This window comes from Ochotona princeps, chromosome 20 (genome assembly GCF_030435755.1).
Source record: "Ochotona princeps isolate mOchPri1 chromosome 20, mOchPri1.hap1, whole genome shotgun sequence".
Lineage (NCBI taxonomy): Eukaryota > Metazoa > Chordata > Mammalia > Lagomorpha > Ochotonidae > Ochotona > Ochotona princeps.
The window spans coordinates 29,925,315-29,946,097 of NC_080851.1; the positions used below are offsets into that span (position 1 = coordinate 29,925,315).

The 20,783-nt window shown below is 43.7% G+C and overlaps 1 protein-coding gene, 1 long non-coding RNA gene and 1 pseudogene across 3 annotated transcripts in view; 2 read left to right on the forward strand and 1 right to left on the reverse strand.

Moving 5' to 3' along the window:
- Positions 1-20,783, reverse strand: part of KLHL7 (kelch like family member 7) — a 59,009-nt gene that overhangs the window by 4,348 nt on the left and 33,878 nt on the right. For both annotated transcript variants that reach the window (XM_004582448.4, XM_058677973.1), the window contains exons 7-9: positions 16,505-16,647; positions 4,325-4,565; positions 1,396-1,597 (exon numbers count right to left, since the gene is read on the reverse strand). In XM_004582448.4, the coding sequence (XP_004582505.2) occupies positions 1,396-1,597; positions 4,325-4,565; positions 16,505-16,647 (586 nt within the window). The remainder of the gene's footprint in view (positions 1-1,395; positions 1,598-4,324; positions 4,566-16,504; positions 16,648-20,783) is intronic.
- Positions 7,218-8,164, forward strand: LOC118758163 (poly(rC)-binding protein 2-like; annotated as a pseudogene).
- Positions 13,343-18,837, forward strand: LOC131482724 (uncharacterized). The gene is made up of 2 exons (XR_009247244.1): positions 13,343-13,391; positions 18,576-18,837. It is a non-coding gene; the product is annotated as an uncharacterized LOC131482724 (long non-coding RNA).

The following is a 20,783-nucleotide window of genomic DNA, read 5'->3' on the forward strand; positions in this document are numbered from 1 at the left end:
ACTTGAAAAAGAATTTTCTCCCCATTTTATTTGAAAGGCAGAAAGACAGAGATCTTCTATTAGTTCATTCCTCAAATGCCCGCAATTGTCAGGGCTGCCTGCGCCAGGCCAAAGCCAGGCAGGAATCCTTTCTCAAGTCCAGCCTCCGCATGGCGTAATGTACACTGTTATTTAAGAAAGGAATCTTTAGTGTTTTAAAGAGAAAGAGGAAGTACAAACAGGAAAATGTACATAAGTAGTCAGAGTTCATAAACTTCCGTCTCTTAATTAACAAAGCAGCAACAGATGGCATCATATTTCTTAAATAATATAAACCTTGAAGAGTCTTAGAGCAATGCTGGCATAACACTCAAATTGAACATATTTATCTAATGACTTGTTCTGGGACAGGAGGAACAATGAACAGTCCAGACATAGGAGCAAAAGGAAACATTAGGGCATTACCCGTTGTATTTACTAAACAGCTTGAATGTAACTGTGCTTACTACCATCCCTGTTATTCAATGGTTAGCTCACTTCCTTTGGACACAGTGGATAGGTTCCATCACGAAGTACAAGATCTGAAAACTGGCTAGTCATATCTTTCTTCAGGCATTTTGCCTTTTTACATCTTTCACTGGGAGAGGCCAGTAGAAGGTATCTTCCATCTTCTATTCAGTCTTTAAATGCCTGCAGCAGCCAAGCCTGGGTTAGGCCGAAGCCCAGAGCCTGGACATCCATCAGGGTCTCCCATGGGAACCCACCATCTGCTGCCTCAAGGGGTGTTCTAGAGGGGAAATCAATGTGGTGTGGTGTGCATTAGCAGGGCGGTGTGTTAGAAATGGAGGAGGCAGGACACACCAGGTACTCCAACAGGGCATGTGGAATTCCCATACATGGATTCCAAGCTGCATCCTAATACCATGACAAATGCTCATCCAGCATTTTGCCTATTTGTTTTTACTATTTATTTTTATTGGAAAGGCAGATCTACAGAGGAGAGAAAGATCTTCTATTGGTTCACCCTTCAAATGTCCATAATGGCCAGAGCTGAGTTAATTGAAACCAGCAGCCAGGAGCCAGGAGCTTCTTCTGGATCTCCCACATGGGTGGGCCATTCTTGACTGTTTTCCCAGGTCACAAGCAGGGAGCTGGAAGGGAAGTGGAGCAGCCTGGACACGAACTGGCACCCATATAGGATATTGGCACATGCAAGGCAAGGATTTAGCTATAAGGCTATCATGCCAGGCCTAGCATTTTGCCTTTTTAATAAGTTATTTGCTTCCCAGTTGATTTAATAATAATAATTAATGATAATAACAACATTGTTATATAAAAGCCATCTCATTCTGCTGAGTTCTTTCCATCATATGTCATACAGAATAACTGAAATAAGAGGTCTGAATGAACACGCACGTTTCGGTGGCAGGGTCATAGACTTCGCAGGAATTCAGAACTCGCCCAGAGACGTTGTTCCCTAAGCTGCCTCCACACACATAGATGAGGCCGTTGGCTTCCACCATCCCATGGCTGCAGCGCTGGGTCAGCATGCTGGGCTTGGTATGCCAGCTTTCTGTTCGTGTATCATAGCACTCAAACAGGTACAGAGCTGAGTTTCCTATAAAGGAAAGAAGTCTCATCACACTTAGTGTTGGGTATGTGCAGGTTTGGAGCGAACTGATTGTATACTTGAGTGCTATTATAAAAATTATATTTATTTAAAGAGCTACAGAGAGAGAAGAAGAGAGATCTAACACCCATTGGTTTACTCCCCAAATGGCGCTAATAGCCTGGCCAAAGACAGGAGCCAGGAGTTTCCTCCTGGTCTTCCATGTGAGTGCAGGGGCCAAGGACTTGGACCATCCTCTGCTGCTTTTCCCAGTGCACCAGCAGGAAGCTGGGTCAGAAGTGGAGTATCCCAGACTTGAACCAGTGCCCAGAGAGGATGCCAGCACTGCGGGTGAAGGAGTTATCTTCTGTACTACATGCCGGCCCCTCAAATCCTTTTAGGGGAAGGAGAAAGTTAGGGTCGTGTTTCTACTCTACCAACACCACTATCCACATATAGGCAGGAACAGACAAAACTAGTAAGCTTTGTATACATCTTGGAAAACATAAAGAAAAGGTTCTGTTGAAAAGACTTATTTATGGGTCATTAAACGTTAGAAAAAGAAATTGCCGTGATTTCAAACAGAAACATTAAGAAGCATCACGATTTGTCAAGCCCAACACTACAAATGTGAATAGAATAGAAAAACACAGATGGTAAATTCCTACCTTAAAATAGGAAAACCACAATCTGAGAGTATTCTAAGCTTTATTTCTTATTTCATAATACCATGGCACCCCTGACAAGACTTGACTCTATGACTACTCTTAGTGATTGTGACAGTAAGCCTGGAAGCTTATTTTTCAAAGCTTATTTATTTGTCTAGGGTTTAGTTGAAAGTAGAGGAGGGAGAGGAGGAGGAAGAGAAGGACAGGGAGAGGGAGGGAGGGAGTCAGAAGGACAGATAGATTTTCCATCCACTAGTTTACTCTCCAGGCACCAGAGACTCCATCTGTGACTCTGCCTTGTGTGACAAGCAATCATGTTCTCGAGCTGTCACTGGATGAACTGCAGGGTCTGCAATAGCAGAAAGCTGGAACGGAAGCAGAGGTCCCAGGCGCCCCAGTACAGGATGTGGGCATCCCAAGGGGAAGCTTAAGCTACCACACCACAATGCCTGCTTCTTGGTCCATTCTGTCTACATGGAAAAGACATCACTGAAGTGTGTGTGTGCATTTATCTAAGACGAATAAAGACAGAATGACATAGAAATGGGGAAGGGGGAGGATGAGAATGGATCTCTTATCAGCTGGTCCACTCCCTAAAAGGCCATAGCAGCCAGGTTCTAGGTCAGGCTAAAGCCAGGAGCCGGAGCTCTATCCTCATCTCCTATGTGGGTGGCAGGAGCCCAAGTCCTTCGGCCACAGGCATCACAGGCAGTGCTGTGATTCAATACCGGCCAAGGTTTCTGTTGTATTCTGGTCGTGTGTTTTGAGGATAAGGATGTAACTTTTATGTTCATCATGTTTTTATGTTTCATCATGTTTTTAGAAATTATATTACTAAAGATTCAGAGTGTTTCCTCCTTCCTGAGCAAAGACATTAGAACTTTTTTCTCTCCTTTCTAGTCTAATTTAACATAATTAAAACAATGGCATCAGGGACCAGCATGGTGGCACAGTGAGCTAATCCTCAGACTATGGTGTCAGCATACCATACATGTGCCAAATTTATATTTAGTTACCTGCTGGTGGCCTGGGAAAGCCGCCATGGGACCCTGCACTCATGTGGAAGACCCCAAAGAAGCTCTTGGCTCCTGGCTTTAGTCCAGCTCAGATCTGGCAATGGTGGCCATTCGGGTAGTGAGCCAGCAGATGGAAGATCTCTCTCTTCCTCTTTCTGTCATTGTAACTTTCAAGTAAAATAAATAAAAATTTTTTTGACAATAACCACCTATAAAAATGACCAGAGAACTGAATAACTTGGATCCTCTTCTAAGACTAAGACACACACATACACACAATATGTATAAGGATATTCATTTAGAAAATTATTTTATTCAGGAAAAAAATCAGTAGTAGACACTAACAAACTATTAACCAGTGAGAAAAGTTTTTATACCCACACTCTGACCTGGTCAGTGATTAGATCAAACCCCTAGGTGTGGGGGCATGTGGCCTGGTGGTTTGGACACCCATCACCCTGAAGGGTCTGGGATACTTTGAGGCTCTGGCTCTTGACTTGGCTTCCTTCTAATGCAGATGTTGGAGGCAGGGGTGATGGCACAAGTGACTGGGTCCCTGTCATCCACAAGGGAGACCAGGAAAGATTTCCTGGCTCCAGTTTCCCACCTCCCCCTCAGGTGGCAGCCCCTGTGGGTGTTTGGGGAATGAATCAGTGGAAGGGAATGTTTTTTAACAGTCCGTTGGCCTCTCAAACAAATAAATAGAAATGTTGAGGTAACCTATTAGAAATATTCATTTTTTTCAAAAACTTCAAAGCAACTCAAGATCATTTTTATGGATGTCACATATCCAAAAAAGTAACCAAGAGATAAAATTCAGATGGTGTCAACTTCATCGTACTGAACAAAACTAACAGTGAGTGTAATCTAGGGAGCTGAAATCTTTGTTAATTAACGATTTATAAAGGAATAAGGTAAATATTTAGGCTCCGAAACGTGACAGACATGAAAGTATCCTTACAAACAACGCCGATGCTTATTTAAATATGTCATCCACAGTGTTTCTCTTTTAAATATTTTGCATGAACTGAACTAACTTGGGAAGTCCTTACCTACTTCAGAACCTCCTGACGTGTAAATCTTGCCTTCTGCGGCACAGGCAGCCAGGCTGTCTCGCGGGGTCGGAGGTCCAAGTTTGGAATACCAGCTGTCCTTGACCACGTTGTAGCAGTCCATTCGCTTTATGGGGAAAAGCTGAGAGCCTCCCAGAATGTACACCACATTGTCCCAAAACACGCACGCTGCGTCTCTCCGTTTTTCAAAGGGGCAGCGGATGTCCGTCCAGCTATAGTCCTGTAACAGGAAAGGTTGGGAAGCTCTTGGTAAGGGAAAAAACACAAACAAAAGGAACAAAGAAATAGTCAAGCCAACAGAAGATACAATGATCTTGGCTTGACACAGTTACATGTTTGGTTTGAGATTAAGATCCCAAGTTCATCCCCCTAAAAGGTACGCCAGTTGGGGCTGAGGGCAAGAGGAAGCTGACTGCTTTGGGCTTTTTTCCTCAAATTCATTTCAACAGATCACCATTGCTATCTTCCTTTTGCTGTTGAAGAAAATATACAAGAAATTTCTAAAGCAAATCACTTTGTCCCTTTATAAAAGCCTTTTTTCAAATATATTGCTAGGCTTTCTCTGCCAGATATATTTATGTATTTTTTTTTAATCAATAGATAACTAGCTCAAGCTGCCAGCATCCTGTCGCCATCTGAAGGCAGAAGGTATGTTGTCTGTCTCTGTGACAGATTACTTTCTTATGATCATTCAGTTGAGCCAAAGTAGTAAGTCAGACTCTTAAACCCTGTGATTGATATTATGAAACACTCACCAAGTCTGTTCTGTGTGGTCTGGATGCTCACCTTTCTCAATAATCAGCAAGGAGCACCTGTTGTGTAGCTCGTGCCAAGGGCTGTCCCCAGCACCACTGCTTACACACAAGGTTTGCCAGCATGGGTGTATGTAGGGGAAGGCTCCCATCACATGGCATGCCGAACTCCTGCCTTTTTTTTTTTTTTTTTTTTTGACAAAGGAAGCTGTAGCATTTCTGCTGCTCTCTGAAAACAATCAGGCTGACACAGGGATTCAGGAAATCCCAATGTCACCAAGCAAAGAACAAGCAGGATATGATTCTAATGTTGAGTTCCCTATGGGAAAACCGGGCTGGTACCTGTGTTTCCCATGTTTGCTAGACTAGGTGAGCATGTCACAGAATGTAAGAGAAACTGTGCACCTCAAATGAAAGACAGAAAATTGCAGGAAGCCATGCAGTTGGGACAGATGGAGCGAGGGTGTGATGAGCACAGCTCCTCGGTTAGCAAGGCTGTGAGTTTTCTAGCTGCATGGCAAGGCCCGGCAGAACGTCTCTAATCACCTCATTGCTGCCTCACCCCATTGTACGGACACTCAATCACCTCTCTGATGATTCACAGAATTCCCCTGAGGGTGTTGCTTTTCTGCAAATGTGAAATGATTCCTATATCTGATATAACACCTCAAACTGATCAATCATGTTATGGTAAAAGCATCTTCAGCAATGTAAGGCAATGACACACAGCTGAAGCATTCAATAGTACAATGGAGCCCACATTGTCCTCAAACATCCTGTTACGTGTCCACCTTTGTCCTGGAGCTTGCCTTAATATAAGTAATATTTTCCTTAAGAAATGGCTTGATAATATCTTGGAACAAATGGCAATCATGGAGGTACAAAGAGTTTGTTTACCGAGCAGCCTCGAACTGTTACAATACATGAAATGACACATTTTGGTTTCTCACCACAGAAAGCAGAGTAAATGGGACATCTTCTAAAGGGAGACAAATCTGAACACCCCCCCACCAGAGAAAAATGGCTTAAAACTTCTACCTTATATTGGCACTTATATTTAGGGAAAGAAAACAGTTTAAAAAGAAGTTTCTTGTAAAGGCTCTCTGTAGAGAGGCTGAGTTACCTTGATCCTTTTCACTGCCCTTTAACAAGAAAACAAAAAACAATTGAATCAATACTAGGTGAAGGTGATGGTAATTAGCATGACTGATTATAAGATTTAGTAAAGAATATGATATATACCTTTATAAATTTCTCTCATTCATAGGCTTTCCTTTTAATCTGGTATTCTTGGTATTTTAGTTTAGATTTAGTGAAAACTGATTTTGTATATAAGTAAACCACCTGTTACTATATAACTGCATGTGCTGCCAACCATGGAGTTCTGGCTTCAGTCAGGTCACTGCAGGTTTGAATGAGCGATAGCTTGCTAAAAATATTTTCTCTAAGGTAAAATAACAATAATGTTTTTTTAGGATTGTTTTTGTAATCATTTAAAAATGAAGTAAAAATGAAACAAGTGGATGTTGTGCAAAAGCTTGTGATGATTTTCTGTATAGATAAAGAAGGCAACTTTTCTGAGTTGTCCATTGTGAGCATCATGCCATAGTGGTCCACATCTCCTTGTCTTTCTCACTGAACCACGCATCCTTTGCAAGCTCTCAAGTCAGCCGGAGCTGGTCTCCGGCAGGAAATGAGGCTTATATCAGAGGTAAAGTCACATGGTTTGCTTACATACTTTCAATCTGCTTAACAATTCCTATCTGCCAGGATTATTAATGCCATTTTGTTAGTAAACAACGTTAAGCCTGCAAATTCAAATCTTACCATGTGCACAACCCAATTTTTTGATATTCATGATTAGAAAATCAGTTGGGTCATGCCAGCAGAGCCAGCAGCCAGAGCTCCATCCCTGCCACAGAGGTCTCTGTCCACCATCCTCCTCCTCCCTTAACTGCCCCTGATGTTCCGCACTCCTCAGCCCCTGCCTTCCTGCCCTTTCCTTTGCTGCCTGTTGCTTCACTCCTCAGTGGCCTTGTGTCAGTAAATTTTGCCTTTCACGCACACCAGCGACCACAGACTGACCACTCAAAGTCCAGCTTCCAAGAACACTGCTCGACATGGGCATTAGTGTGATCAAAGGCGGATTAAATGTCACTCGCACCTTTTGGCAAGGAAGTGCACAGAACCATCAGAAAGGAAGGAGAATCTGTTAGTCACGGTGCTACTAGCCAACATCTCAGAGGGAACTGTTCTAAGTGATCACTTGGGCTGGACCCACCGATCTCATCTTCAAAGCCTTTGCTATGATCACCAGCAAACCAAAAGAGGATATTAGCAGCTCTAGGACCAAAAGCACAGTGTCCAGCAGGCCTCAGGTGACCCTGAGATTGGTGGTTCCTACCAGCCAGTGTGGTTCCCTCACTGGAAAAGGTGGTTATGAGATCAAGGAAATATGAGAATAGGCAGGGGCTCAGGTGCAAGGAGGAGGAGATATGCATTCCAACTCGATGGAGCAGGCCATCACTACTGCTGGCACCCCACAACAGTGCGAATCGATCCAAGCAGATCCAAACCATGCATTTCTCTGGTCATCTTTGTAGGTGGTCAGGTCCATGCCACTGCCAGATGGTGCACTATATTAAACAGCCAGACTTGGCCATGTTGTAACAGCTGACAATGCAACGGGATCATTTCCCCATGTCGTATGGCAACACCGGATTCAGTGGTGTGGAACCCAGCTGTTTCGAGATGAAGGACTACTAGGCAGCACTGGGTGCCATCTGCTCAGACGACTTCTCATGAACTCACCATTCCAAACAGTTTGATTGGCTGCATGATCGAGAGTAAGGATGCCAAGGTCTATGGGATCTGTGTGATGTCTGGACAGCAGATCAAAACTACAAACCCGACAGAAGCACCTGCTGATAGCCAGGCCATCATCATTGGATGTGCAGTCAGCACTGGCCCGGCTCAATACCTAGTCAACGTCGGGCTTTCTTCAGAGATGGGCGGCCTGGGGACAGCTACGTTCACCCAGAATCCCTCTGCTGCTCACCACCCATGATCCATCTGTTTAGTTTCTAACATGCAGCGCTTCCAGAATTTAATCAGTTCATAAATTTTTAATTTCTACAATACTCTGTCATTTACTCTTGACTTTTTAAATTATAATTCCTTTCCAGCTCAGCTGTTGATTCTGAGATCCGTATTTAGTTTCATAAATTTCTCCCTATGCTTTTTTTTTGGCTTATGAAATATTTTGCTTGTCACAGAAATGTTAAAAGTAATTAATAATCACAGTTCTGTAACATCAGGAGCTTTTCATAAATTTTGCAGATATTCTCAAGGACATTATTTTCCTATTTAATTTTAAATTAATTCTAGGATAAGGGTCTCTCTCTCTCTCTCTCTCCCCCGACTCCCCATAAGGCAGACATCCTGATAAGCCTCACTTCACCAGTCCAAAACCGAATGGAGATTACGGGATGCCTGTTCCCTGTAACTGGTTACACTACCGAGGAGATAGTGTGTATAAATGAGGAAGCAAGGAGAGCTGGGGAAAATGGACAGGACCACAAATCAGGGCTGTCAGCTCCAGGGAGTATGAGAATTGGGCCTAACCCTGAGGACAGAACTAGTTCCATTCTGGTGGTAAGTTTTAGAGAGGCTAACTAACTTGCTTCATGTCAAACACCAATGCTTGAAATGCTTTTTCTACAGCTGCTTTCTTTTAAAGAAAACCAAAAAGAAACAAACAAAAACCCTCCCTCCACCAAGTCCTACACCTTTGGTTCTTCTGCATACATCTGATTTAAGAAGTGTAAAGCTGAATTAGGTTGCATTCAATTAAACTGCCCTTCTCTAGAAGGGTGCTTGCAGAAGTGGCCACGGTGCCGCCTGGATGTCCAGAGTGTCCGAGTTCAAGTGCTGGCTGCAGTCCCATTTCCAGCTTCCTGGCAATCAGGAATGCAGTGAGTTTGACTCAGGACTTCCGAGCCCACAGAGCCTCCTGAGACGATGGCTCAGCCTAGGAGCCCACACCAAAGGCAGCCTGTACGTGTGAGGTGACAGGACACAGTGCCCTCAGCCACAGCCTCACCCACCCACCCCTGGCAATGCTCAAGAGCTGGAGGCCTTGCAAACACCAACACTGGTTTCCATTCCTGTTTCCTCATCTCCCAGTTACTGCCCTTAATCAAACACCTGCAGCTGTTTGCACACTCTCCAAACCTAGCACAGGGAACTGATCCGCAATAATTAGAGTTGGCTGTGGCCCAAGGGGAAGGTATCTGATACCATCCCTGCAGGGGTGCTCATGTTTTCACTGAGAGTTTACTTCAGATGCAGTGACAGCACAAAGAAAAACCATCTCTGAGGCCGAGAGAATTTTGGGGTGCTGTACCAGGGAGAGGCCATAGAGGCAGTGAGGTTGATTTTGGAACAAGCCTTGTCAGTCACTGGGGCTCCCAGTCAGGGGTGAGGCCTGAGCCCCTCGGGCGCCCCGCCCCTCTACCCCGCCCCACACTGGTTGACTGCTGTTTCAGGTATTTTATTCCTGTGGTATGGACGCTTCTGATCATTGTGACAGACCCCATGCTTTTACATGAAGGCACAAACATCCTGTGCTGATGGTAAACAGCACCTGACATACTCTTAGAAGTCTTACACTTTAAACATCATTTTCCCTTCTATAGTCCTTTGAAATCATCACGCAGTGGGGGTGGGTGTTGTGGCACAGTTGGCAAAGACACTGCTTGGGCTTCTGCCTACCATGTGGCATATGCAGAAGGAGTTCCTAGATTCTGGCCTCAGCCTGCTCTTGCTTCTGCACACATAGCAAACAGCACACAGAAGAGCTCTCTTTCCTCTGTTGCTCTACTTTCAAACACACACACACACAAAATGAATTACTACCAACTTTTACTCTAAAAATTTAAAAGTTTACCAACTGGCAAAATTTTAAGATTAACCAAATACACCAATTAAAAAACTTCCCGGGCCCGGTGCGGTGACCTAGCATCTAAAGTCCTCGCCTTGAATGCGCTGGGATCCTATTTAGGCACTGGTTCTAATCCCAGCGGCCCTGCTTCCCATCCAGGTCCCTGCTTGTGGTCTGGGAAAGCAGTCAAAAACAGTCCAAAGCCTTGGTATCCTGCACCCGTGTGGGAGACCTGGAGGAAGCTCCTGGCTCCTGGCTTTGGATTGGCGCAGCATTGGCATTGCAGTCACTTGAGGAGTGAATCAATTGACCGAAGATTTTCCTCTCTGTCCCTCTTCTCTCTATCCCTCTTCCTCTCTGACTTTGCAATAAAAATAAATATTTTCTAAAAATTTTCCATTTTTTAAGGAATAATCTCCTGCTTAACAAGCACCCACTGAAGAGGGAGGTGGTAGGGGCTGGTGTTGTCGCACAATGGGTTAGGCCACTTCCAATGCCAGCATTCTATTTTGGACTCTCAGGGCCTCAGCTTCTGATTCAGTGCCCTGCTAACGTGTGTGGGAAAGCAGTAGAGGAAAACTCAAGAACTTGGGTCCCTGCCACCCACTTGGGAGACCCAGATGAGGTTCTTATGTCCTGGTTTGTTCTGGACCAGCCTTGGCTGTTGTGGCTGTCTGGGGAAGGAATCAGCAGATGGAAGACCTTGACACCTTTTCTCTCACTCTTCCTTTCAAGTAAATAATCTTTTAAAGAAAGGGAATATGGCTATGCTACTTTGAGATTAAATTTTTGTGATTCTTTCAATAGACAAATATTTCCAAAAGGCAAATGTGTTCCAAATTAAAGACAACACTTCTAGGACCCTTATATATTTAGGCCTGGTCCTGTAAAACCAGCAAAACATCCTGAGAAATGCTTTATAAAGTTATACTGGCTCAATTATCTTCATTTGTCAACTCTGAAGCTGAGCAGTCTCATGGGCCAGGCAGTACTTCAGAGTGCCACGTGTGAACATGCTCTCCAGCTAGCCCTCCTCATCCCGATGGCCTGTGACAGACAGCAGGACATCGCCTTCCACCCTGGTCATGTGTAGGCTTGGGCCTCCATCTTGGCAGCCGGAGTACTCGCTTGCTTTTGTCAGGGCCTTCCCTTTACTGCAGTCTCTGGTTTCTCTAGGAAAGAATGGGTCAGAAGCCTGACAAAGCTGTAAACTCTCAGCCTGTCATTTTGACAGCCAGAGGACTCCAAATAGCACTGGTCAACTGAGTCAACTTTTATTAGGCATCAACATCATAAGACATCACCATGCTACAATATGAGAATACCAATGCTGTGAGAAGCACATCAATGAATATAGAGAACTCTCAGTAATCATTAGGCACTTGAAGGTTTAAAAATAGGTTCAGAATGGGGTAAGGGAGGCTCCACAGGCTATATATATATATATATCTATATGTACACATACACGCACACATATATATATAAATACATTTCAACTTAATATAGCCCTCAGCCCTTCCTTTCCTATTAATGTTCCTAAGGGTTAAGATTCTTCTTTACTAGAGTTTTTTAGTTATCAATTAATAAAAATATTTGTCTCCTGCCAATAATGATATCCAAAGAATATCTAAGGACAATAAATAGCTTATAGGGATATTGACTTAATTCAGTTTGATAGTAATGATTAAATGCTCTTTGAAGGGGATCCATTCACTGAAAATGCTCAACAGTTTTGCTTAGTGTAGAACCTACTATTTGATGATAATGAAACCCATTTTAACATTCCCAAACATATTAAATTCAAGAACTATAAAATAAAACAACTTCAATAGGGTACTTATAAATGATCTTGAATTATAAAACATTCATGATGGGAGATCTAAGATATTCAGGATAAAATCAGCTTCCCAGTGATTTTAACAGATAAAAGAACCGCCCAACTTACAATAAAGTATAATGTACAAGGAATAGTAAATTTTTATAGTAAACAGGAGGGCAAGAGCTGGTATAGGGAAACACTCACTATGCACATACTGTAATTGGGTTGTAGCAGCATTAACTTCAAAGAGTAAGAAACACTGATAGAATGAGGATTTTTTGCCAGAAATTAATCCCTCAATTATTTGGGATATCTGAAAACATGTGGTTGAGAGCAGTTAAAAATGGGACATTCATATGAGCAAAGCAAAGCGTCATATAGGAATTCTGGAGTTACAGTCTCACTTCCAGGCTTGTGTAGAATATTCAGCTCTTTTAAACTGTCCAATAAAAAAAAATAAATCAAAGTGTTAGAATTATAGGCTAAAAATAAAGTGCTAGGAGCCATCCCACGTTCTAGAAATACTCTGCTTCTTAAATGAAAACAGAATTCTTTTTGCCCAACTGTACTCCAAAATAGCAATCTCCTTTATCTTAAATTATCAATAATAAAATCTTTTCTACAAAAACTTAGTAGAAATTGCTTAACTGTCAAAATCAACACCACAGGCTGTGGGAAATAGGATACAACTATTATTAAAACCTGAAAAGCAGGGGCTGGTGTGATGGCATACTTGTTAATCCTCTACCTGTAGTGTCAGCATCCCATAATGGTGCTGGTTTACTCCACTTCCTCATCCAGTTCCCTGCTTGTGGACTGGGAAAGCAGGAAAGGATGGCTCAAGTCCTTGGGCCCCTGAACCCACGTGGGAGACTGAGAAGATGTTCCTGGCTCCTGGCTTCAGATCGGCCCAGTTCTGGCCATTTGAGAAGTGAACCAGTGGATAGAAGATCTCTCTCCGTCACCCATGTGTCCACCCCTGTCCTATACCTCTGACTTTCAAGTTAAATAAGTGTAAGAACAATATCAAAAAAATCTGAAAGTTGCTGTTTGTAGAATTGCAATTTAAAATGCTCTGATTTATTGCTGCTTAGAAGTTTCTAATTTTTCAATTTTTGATATGAAAGGATCCTGAAAAATTAGAAAACACAAATAGCCACTAAATTTCAAGATGTTTACCCTCACCTGATGCGAAACATGTGTACCAACCATTCAAGCATTCTGAGGGCAATATGCTCATAGATGCTTTCTTGTAGTATCTGTGACCAAGCTTTCTACTGAGAAATGAAGCCATGTATCGTTAGTCTAAAAAGAAAAAAAATCAGCATGTATTACAGAGACGGCAGAATGGCTTAGAAGTGGATGTCAGAGCCGAGAGCAGTCTAATAAGGACTATCCAGATATGATGGCAGTTAATGAAGAGAACTGATCCTTCATCTTGGGGAAGTGTTTTGCGTGTGGGCAACTGGGTCTTCTCCATTAAAACAACTGCCGAGACAGGTGATCCCGATGGTCTTTAATCAGCAGAGCCAGGTATGGTCTTCTCACTGGACCAGATCAATACAATCACTAACTTGGTGGATGGCTAACCCTTGGGCTAATGTCTATTCTATTACTGTCTATCCAGACCATCAGACAGAATTCTTGTCAGCTGGTCTGAATGTAATGACCTCTTGACTCTTTTCCATTTTGTAAGGTGCAGGTGTCCTGGACGATGAGTCCTTCCCAATCATCTAAATCCCTGGTGGATGCCTACACGGCTGACCAGCTCTGGAGAACAGGAAATGGGAAGGAGCTATGCTAGGCATGTGGTTACGATGGCAGATTTGTGAGACTAGAATACAGTGTTGATCACTGCAAAGCTCACAGAGATCCAGAGTCTATAGTCTAAAGGTCAAAACCAGCCCACCACCTGTTTTGTATATAAAGTTTTATGGGAACAGAGGCACAAGCATTTGGTTTTGGATGGCTGTTTCAAGCTCAATCGTCACAGCAAAGAACACATGGCCTGCAAAGCTGAAAATACTTACTCTGGCCCTTCATAAAGGCAGTTAGCCAAGTCCTAATCTACAACATGTTACTTAACCCCTGGGAGTCGTTGCCTACATACTAGACAGGGGACATATCCTGTACCTCTACGGGGTAAACCAAAATGCCATTAATTGCAAGTAAAATCTATGGTAGGAGACGGCTTTTTATACTCTAAGAGTACTGCTTGGACGTTCAGGCTATCTTGTGATCCTGGGGTTCCCTACGATGATCACAGGGTATACCCCCTGAGATTCTGGAGCAAGGCTGATCTCCTTTCGTTGGGTAGATGGTTTGTGGCTGGCTGCAAGTTCTATGTACAGCCAGTGTCTGACACCAAGAGGAACCAGGTAATCATGTCACTAACCTCTCTGGAACAGCTTGAGCTAACCTACCTGATTACAAACACAGCCTGCCTTCAACTTCTAAAACTGCACTTATGGAAGTTTCAAAGGCACAGAACGCCCAGAGAAGCTGATCCCTCTTAGCCAGCAGCCCTTCTCCATCAGCCAGGGATGTGCTTTCATTGGGCTGCTCCTCATGCATCAGTTGGTGGACCTGAGAGACCTGAGCTTGCTTCAGTTTTGATCATACACACCCCGATGACCTGCTAAAGCATTAAAACCCTTTCGGGAACTGTACTCAAAGATAATAGGAAGCAGGGCTTGGCAGCGTGGCCTAGTGGCTAAGGTGCTCGCCTTGATCCCATATGGCCGCTGGTTCTAATCCCGGCAGCTCCACTTCCTCTCTATCTCTCCTCTCAGTATATCTGACTTTGAAATAAAAATAAAATAAATCTTAAAAAAAAAAAAAAAAAAAAAAAAAAAGATAATAGGAAGCAACAGGTTCTGATTTGGCGGAATTTCAGGCAGTTCATTCTCCTGCCTTTCGTATCCTCAGGAGGGAAGGTCTTAGTAAGATCAGATCTGGTCAGTTCCTGGGTGTCACTAAGGACTTCCCTGATGGATGCTGATCCGAAATGAGCAAGACTGGAAGACCGCTGACAGGGTTTGAGAAAAGACAATTAGGCGAAGCTCCAGAAAGGACAAATTTGTGTCTCATGTGAACTCTTTTAAAAAAAAAGTTTGCTTATTTCTTTTCGTCTATATGAAAGGCAGAGAGAGAGAGAGCAAGAGAACCTCCATCTGCTGGGTCACTCCCCATTTGCCCAAGGCAGCTAAGGCTGGGTTGAGCTGAGCCAGGAACCAAGGACTCCATCCATATCTCCCATGTGAGTGGCACAAGTCCAGGGACTTGAGCCATAGTTTACTGCTCCCAGGACGCATCATCAGAAGCAGAGTAGCTGGTACTCCAATTGGAACTGTGATTTGGAATGTAGGCATCCAAAATGGCAGCTTCATCCACTGAGTCACCGCATCCACCTCCTGCAGGAATTCTCAGAATGCTCATCACTTCAACAGTGTCCGTGGACAGGCCTGGGTCTGTATCTTCCCTTCCTAGCGAGTGTGATCCTGGCTCAAAGGGCTTTATGAGTGACCACGGTGGCCCTGCCAGAGGCCACCTGCTCTGGCAGCTACAGAAACTAGTGAACCTTTCCTCCTTCTGGCCAAGGTGGCTGCTGACTACTGAGCACTGACCGCTTCGATAGCAATACTGACCCATCCTAAGTCCTTGGTTTGTCATCATGCTTTGAAGGAAACAGTTACCTCACAATAATTACAATTGGAGCTGTCCACTGTTGACACTGCTCTGCCCTCACAGGAATTGATATTTAGCACTTTCTGACTTCTGCCGTCTTTGACACCACCGTCTCATGACACATTAGTTGGAATGCATCCAAGGACCCACTTCAGAGAGAGACAGTATCAGATAAGAACTCTGACGTCAACAGAATCCTCTGGTCTCATGGGCAGCAACCAGACATGTGCTCATTTACAAAACTAGGAAAGGGCTCATTTTATGTGCTTGGATTGGGCATCAGTTATGGACAGCTGAGTCCGGGAGGGGGTCACCTTTCAGTACTGTGGTACTTGTTCTGTCCCAGCAATACATGTAGGACAGTAATAACAACAGACTAGTTCTTCCACTGTCAAACCACACAGGTCTAACAAACAAGGAGTGGGAATGTGAGTGGAACTTTATGCAGCTTCTGCAGATCCAACTGGCAACACACATACTGTAGGGAAGCATGCCAGCGCTGGCCACTGTCGCTAGATGGTTGGATCAGAAGTAACTATTTTTCCTTTGTGATTTCCTAGGTTTTCTAAATTTTCTACAATGCCTAAATATTATTTTACATTAAAATATGATTATTAACTAAAGAAAACACATTAGCACTGGAAGCAGATTTTTTTCACTGAAAATGGCTCATGATAAAGGATTTGTAATGAATGTAAGTTGCTAACAGAGATGATAAGAACTAGCTTTCCCTTGTCTTTGATATGGCTACTGTGTAACTATGGTTATGCTCCAGGGAAATGATGGAAACATCTGAAATCTGAGCCTCAATTTCCTTTTCTGTAAATGAAGATGATAACCACGGGCATGTGAAAGAACATAATAAACCAGCAACTGTAAAGACATGAGTTGCTGCTACTTAGGGTAGGCATGTGTCTCCTTAGTGCTTTCAAAACCGAAGGAGGAGGAGGAGGAGTTACCTTTGGATTAAAATATCTACAAGACTGTGGTTGGGAACCTCCAAAGAGGGCTATGCGGTAGTCGTGTTTCTTTCTCCTTGGCCTTGTTCCGTCCACCAGTTCCTCTCGATCCTCTGGAGACAGGAGGTGGTACCTCATTCCACCTGGAAAAGATACAGGGTAACTCTTCAAGAAAGGCAGGCACTTCCAGGCAGGCTCTGAAAAGGAAATACCCAGACACAGCAATAGTGATGTTGTTCCTTCTACAACACACAAGGAAGATGAGGGGGCAGAGCAGGAGAGATGTGGAATGCTGAGTCACAACCGATTCATTATCCTCATCACTCCACAATCACCATCACTCCAAGATGGCCCCTTCTCCTTGCTAAATACCAGGCCATCACCCAGCTCTCACAGCAGCAGCTGAAACAAGAGGAACCCTGAGCCCCAGATCTCAATCTTAATACACTTTAGGAATCCCCAGGGAAATTCTGGAACTACTTCCTGCTATCTGGGGCCCTGCCACAGATCCATTACATCAGAATTGAGACTCACCGCTACAGGTTGCCCTGCGCTGGTACTGTAAGAGTTGAGAGCTGTGATTCAGCATGACCCTTTTCTTTCAGGAATTCCTTAATTTTGTCACAGCTTACTTAATTGAAAACTGTTTAAATATGTTATTTCAAATCAATGGAAAGATCTATCTTCTAATGATTTAAGATGAGATGGAGGAAAAGCTTTTTTTTTTAAAAAAAAAAAACAATTTATTTTTTATCAGAAAGTTAGAATTAGAGAGGAGAGAGACAGAAAGATCTTCCGTCCACTGGCTCACTCCCCAAGTGGCCGCAATGGCCTGAGCTGAGCTGATCTGAAGCCAGGAGCCAGGAGCTTCTTCTAGGTGTTCCATGTGGGTGCAGGGTCCTAAGGCTTTGGGGGTTTTGGGCCGCCCTCAACTGCCTTCCCAGTCCACATGCACGGAGTTGGATGGGAAGTGGAGCAGCTGGGATATAAACTGATGCCTATATAGAAAGCAGGGCATGCAAGGTGAGGACTTTAGCCTTTAGGCTACCATGCCAGGTCTGGGGGGAAAAGCTCTGTATCCCATCTCATTTTACTCTAAATTTTAAATCAGTAAAAAACCAAACCGGACCACTTTATTTCTTTTTATTAGGAAAGCAGATTTACAGAGAGGCGAGACAAAGATCTTCCATTTCTTGATTCATTCCACAAATGGTTGCAATGAGTAGAGTCAATCCAAATCCAGGAGCCAGGAGCTTCTTCTGGGTCCCCCAGGCAGGTGTAGGGTCCCTGGACCTGGGCCATCCTCTGCTGCTTTCTTAGGCTACAAGCAGGGAGCTGGATGGGAAGTGGAGCTTTAAGACACAAACTGGCGCCCACATGGGATGCCAGAGCTTGGAGATGGAGGATTACCAATTGAACCAACACATCAGTTCTAAATCAGTAAAAATTTAATATACAAAAAATCTCATAAATGGCTTAAAATACAATCATAAAAAATGTTTAGGAAAGGGCTTCTGTTATGGCACAGAATGCCGCTTACAATGCCAGTACCCCCTAGTGGGAAGGGTTCACATCCCAGCTCATCCATTTCTGCTCAGTTCCCTGTTGATGAACCTGGGAAAACAGTGGAACATGGCCCAAGTGATTGGGGCCTTGTACCACGTGGGAAACTTGAATAATTCCAGGCTCCTGGCTTCAGCTTAACCTAACTCCAGTCATTGCAGCCATATGGGAAGTGAACCAATGGCTGAAACATCTTTCTCCTCTCTAAGTCTTTCAAATAAATAACCTTAAAATAATGCTCAGGCCTAACTGTATAAAAATCGGTTTCAATCTAATTGTTGCATGGCAAAGAAAAAAAAGTCAATGACAAACTTGGGAAACATTTATGAGACTGTAAAAATGTGCTCAATCAAATAAGATTAAAAACAGCAACTTATCAGAAAATTAGTTGAGGTGTGTCCGAGTTTGCAGAACTACAAACCACTTGAAACATAAAGAGATGTTAAAATGCTCTGGTTAGAAACATCGATTAAAACCATCTTTTTTTTTTTTTTTTTCCTCTTCTCAGAATGGCCAAAATCAAACTGACTGAAACACAGGGTGTACCCAGGCTGTGTGTAGAGGAGATGTGGATGAGCTCACCTGGAGGGCAACACAGAGCGAGCCACAAAAATCTCAAATGTACACATTCTTGCATGCAGGAATTCCCTTTTTCTAGAGGTTACCAACCTACATTTACTGTTGGGGAAGTGGCTTGAAAACTGCGGCATATGTATAAAACAGAGCAGGACATGTGGCTGCGAAGAAGAATGAAAAGAACAATATATACATACACGTGTAATGGACTCCCAGAAATAATGTGGCACGAAAAAAGGTGAGCTATTAAACACACAGAGTGTAATATCAGTGTGTTAAAATGTGTATTTCTGTGCATGTGTCCATTTTCCATATACAATTCATACATGTGTACGGGAGCACATGACTGCATGAAGTCCGAAGCACACCCGCAGAAGCACATATAGGACAATGACAGTGCCTGTGGCACAAGGGCGCTGGGCCACAGACACACTTTTCACTATGCATTTTTTTCAACTTTTTTGACCTGTGCATGATGCACAGTATGCCTGACCCCCCCAAAAGACCATTAGCACAGCTAAAGAAAGCACTTTTGAATATGGGCTACGTTGGACCTTGATAAAAGGGATACAGAGAGAAACCATGTTTAGAGACTAGCTTGCATGAACCACTAACAATGTTTAGCATCCCCTTCCCTATCAGCATTGGGTTCCAGGCTGTGGCACACGCTCTAGGTCAGGGGTTCGCCAACTTCTGCGAAGGACCGACAGGAAGTACTTCAGGTTTCAGGGATGCCTGTGGTTTCTACATCGTCTTTTGCAATCCTTTACAGTTATCTCAAGGCTGGATTTAGATCCCACTATCAGTAGCATCAAACTGCGTTGGAAATGTGTGTGGGGGGGGGATGGATAATGTTGGACAGGAGCCCCAGACCTCCTGAATCAGAAGCTGTAAGGTTGGACAGCCCCTGCTCCAGAAGGGTTCCCCACAGGCAGAAGGTGGGCTGTGTAGGCTCCTAGCAGGAGAAGAGGCAGGAGAGCTGGGAGGGAACTGGAGGGACAGCCTGACGAGCCACCAGAGCTGCCCTTGCAGGAAGCAACAGCAGTGCACGGCTGCCTTTGCTGATGGGTTATTTTTTTTCTCTCCAAGGAGTGCACTGGGGACAATCTGCCACCTTTCCTGAGGAGCTCATCGTTCCCCAGGCCATTGGCAGCTAGCTAGTCACGGTAGAGTTGGATGTTTTCACTGGTAGATTCTGAGTAAGAATTTGGTGTAGCCCCTTGTGGTGGCTTTGACTGAGTGTGTACTTCTCACTTTTGTGACTCGTTCTTGAGATGTCAATTCTTTAGCTTAGTTTTATTCTATTTTTCAATCATCTTTTCCGTTTTTCTTCTGCTCTGAAAAGGCAATGTAAGGCGGGTGGCAGAAGACAGCTGAAGATCTGAAGCAGGGGTGCTGGTGGCCTTCTTTCCCCCATTTAGTATTGCCAGGGCCTCAACGCTTGCAAGTCTCAGCTGCTTGGGCTTAGTCAGGGAGTTAGAGCCATTCACTGTTCTTTATGTGAAGAAGGAAAAAAAAAGAGGGGGAAAAGATGAAACAAGCCTTATAAATCAAACTTTAAATGACAAAACTTCAGAGCCTAAACCCTATACTTGGTTGAGAATCTGCAATAATCCTGCTTCCTATTTCTGAAATTCAGAATCCACATGAAAACTAAACACCAGTCTCTGAGACTGGCTAGTTGCCTCCAAGAGCTTGGCATCCCATGTGAAGAAATGGAGTTCTCTCCCTACTGAAACTCTAAGGCAAACAACACACAGCATGGGAATGGAGGCGTACCAAAAACCTTGCGTTAATATGGATGGAAATAATAATAATAATAAAAGGTCCAAATCTAACAACACAACACTTTCTGTTTGGGTCCTGAGTTTTGTATTGTTTTTCCCTTCCATCCCTCTGGTTTTAAAGATACTCTATTGACCATTTATGCTCTAGTACTTCTTTTTAGATTTCTCAAAAACTTCTTAAATAGTGCTGTTTATGAAAGGAAGAGCGACAGACAGGTTTATTCCCTAAAGGCCTGCAATAGCTAGGATTGGGCCAGGCTGAAACTAACAGCCAGGGACTCCCACGGGATCTCTCACATGGGCGGCAGGCCCCAAGGACTTGGACAGGCTCCCAAATGCACTATCCAGGAAGC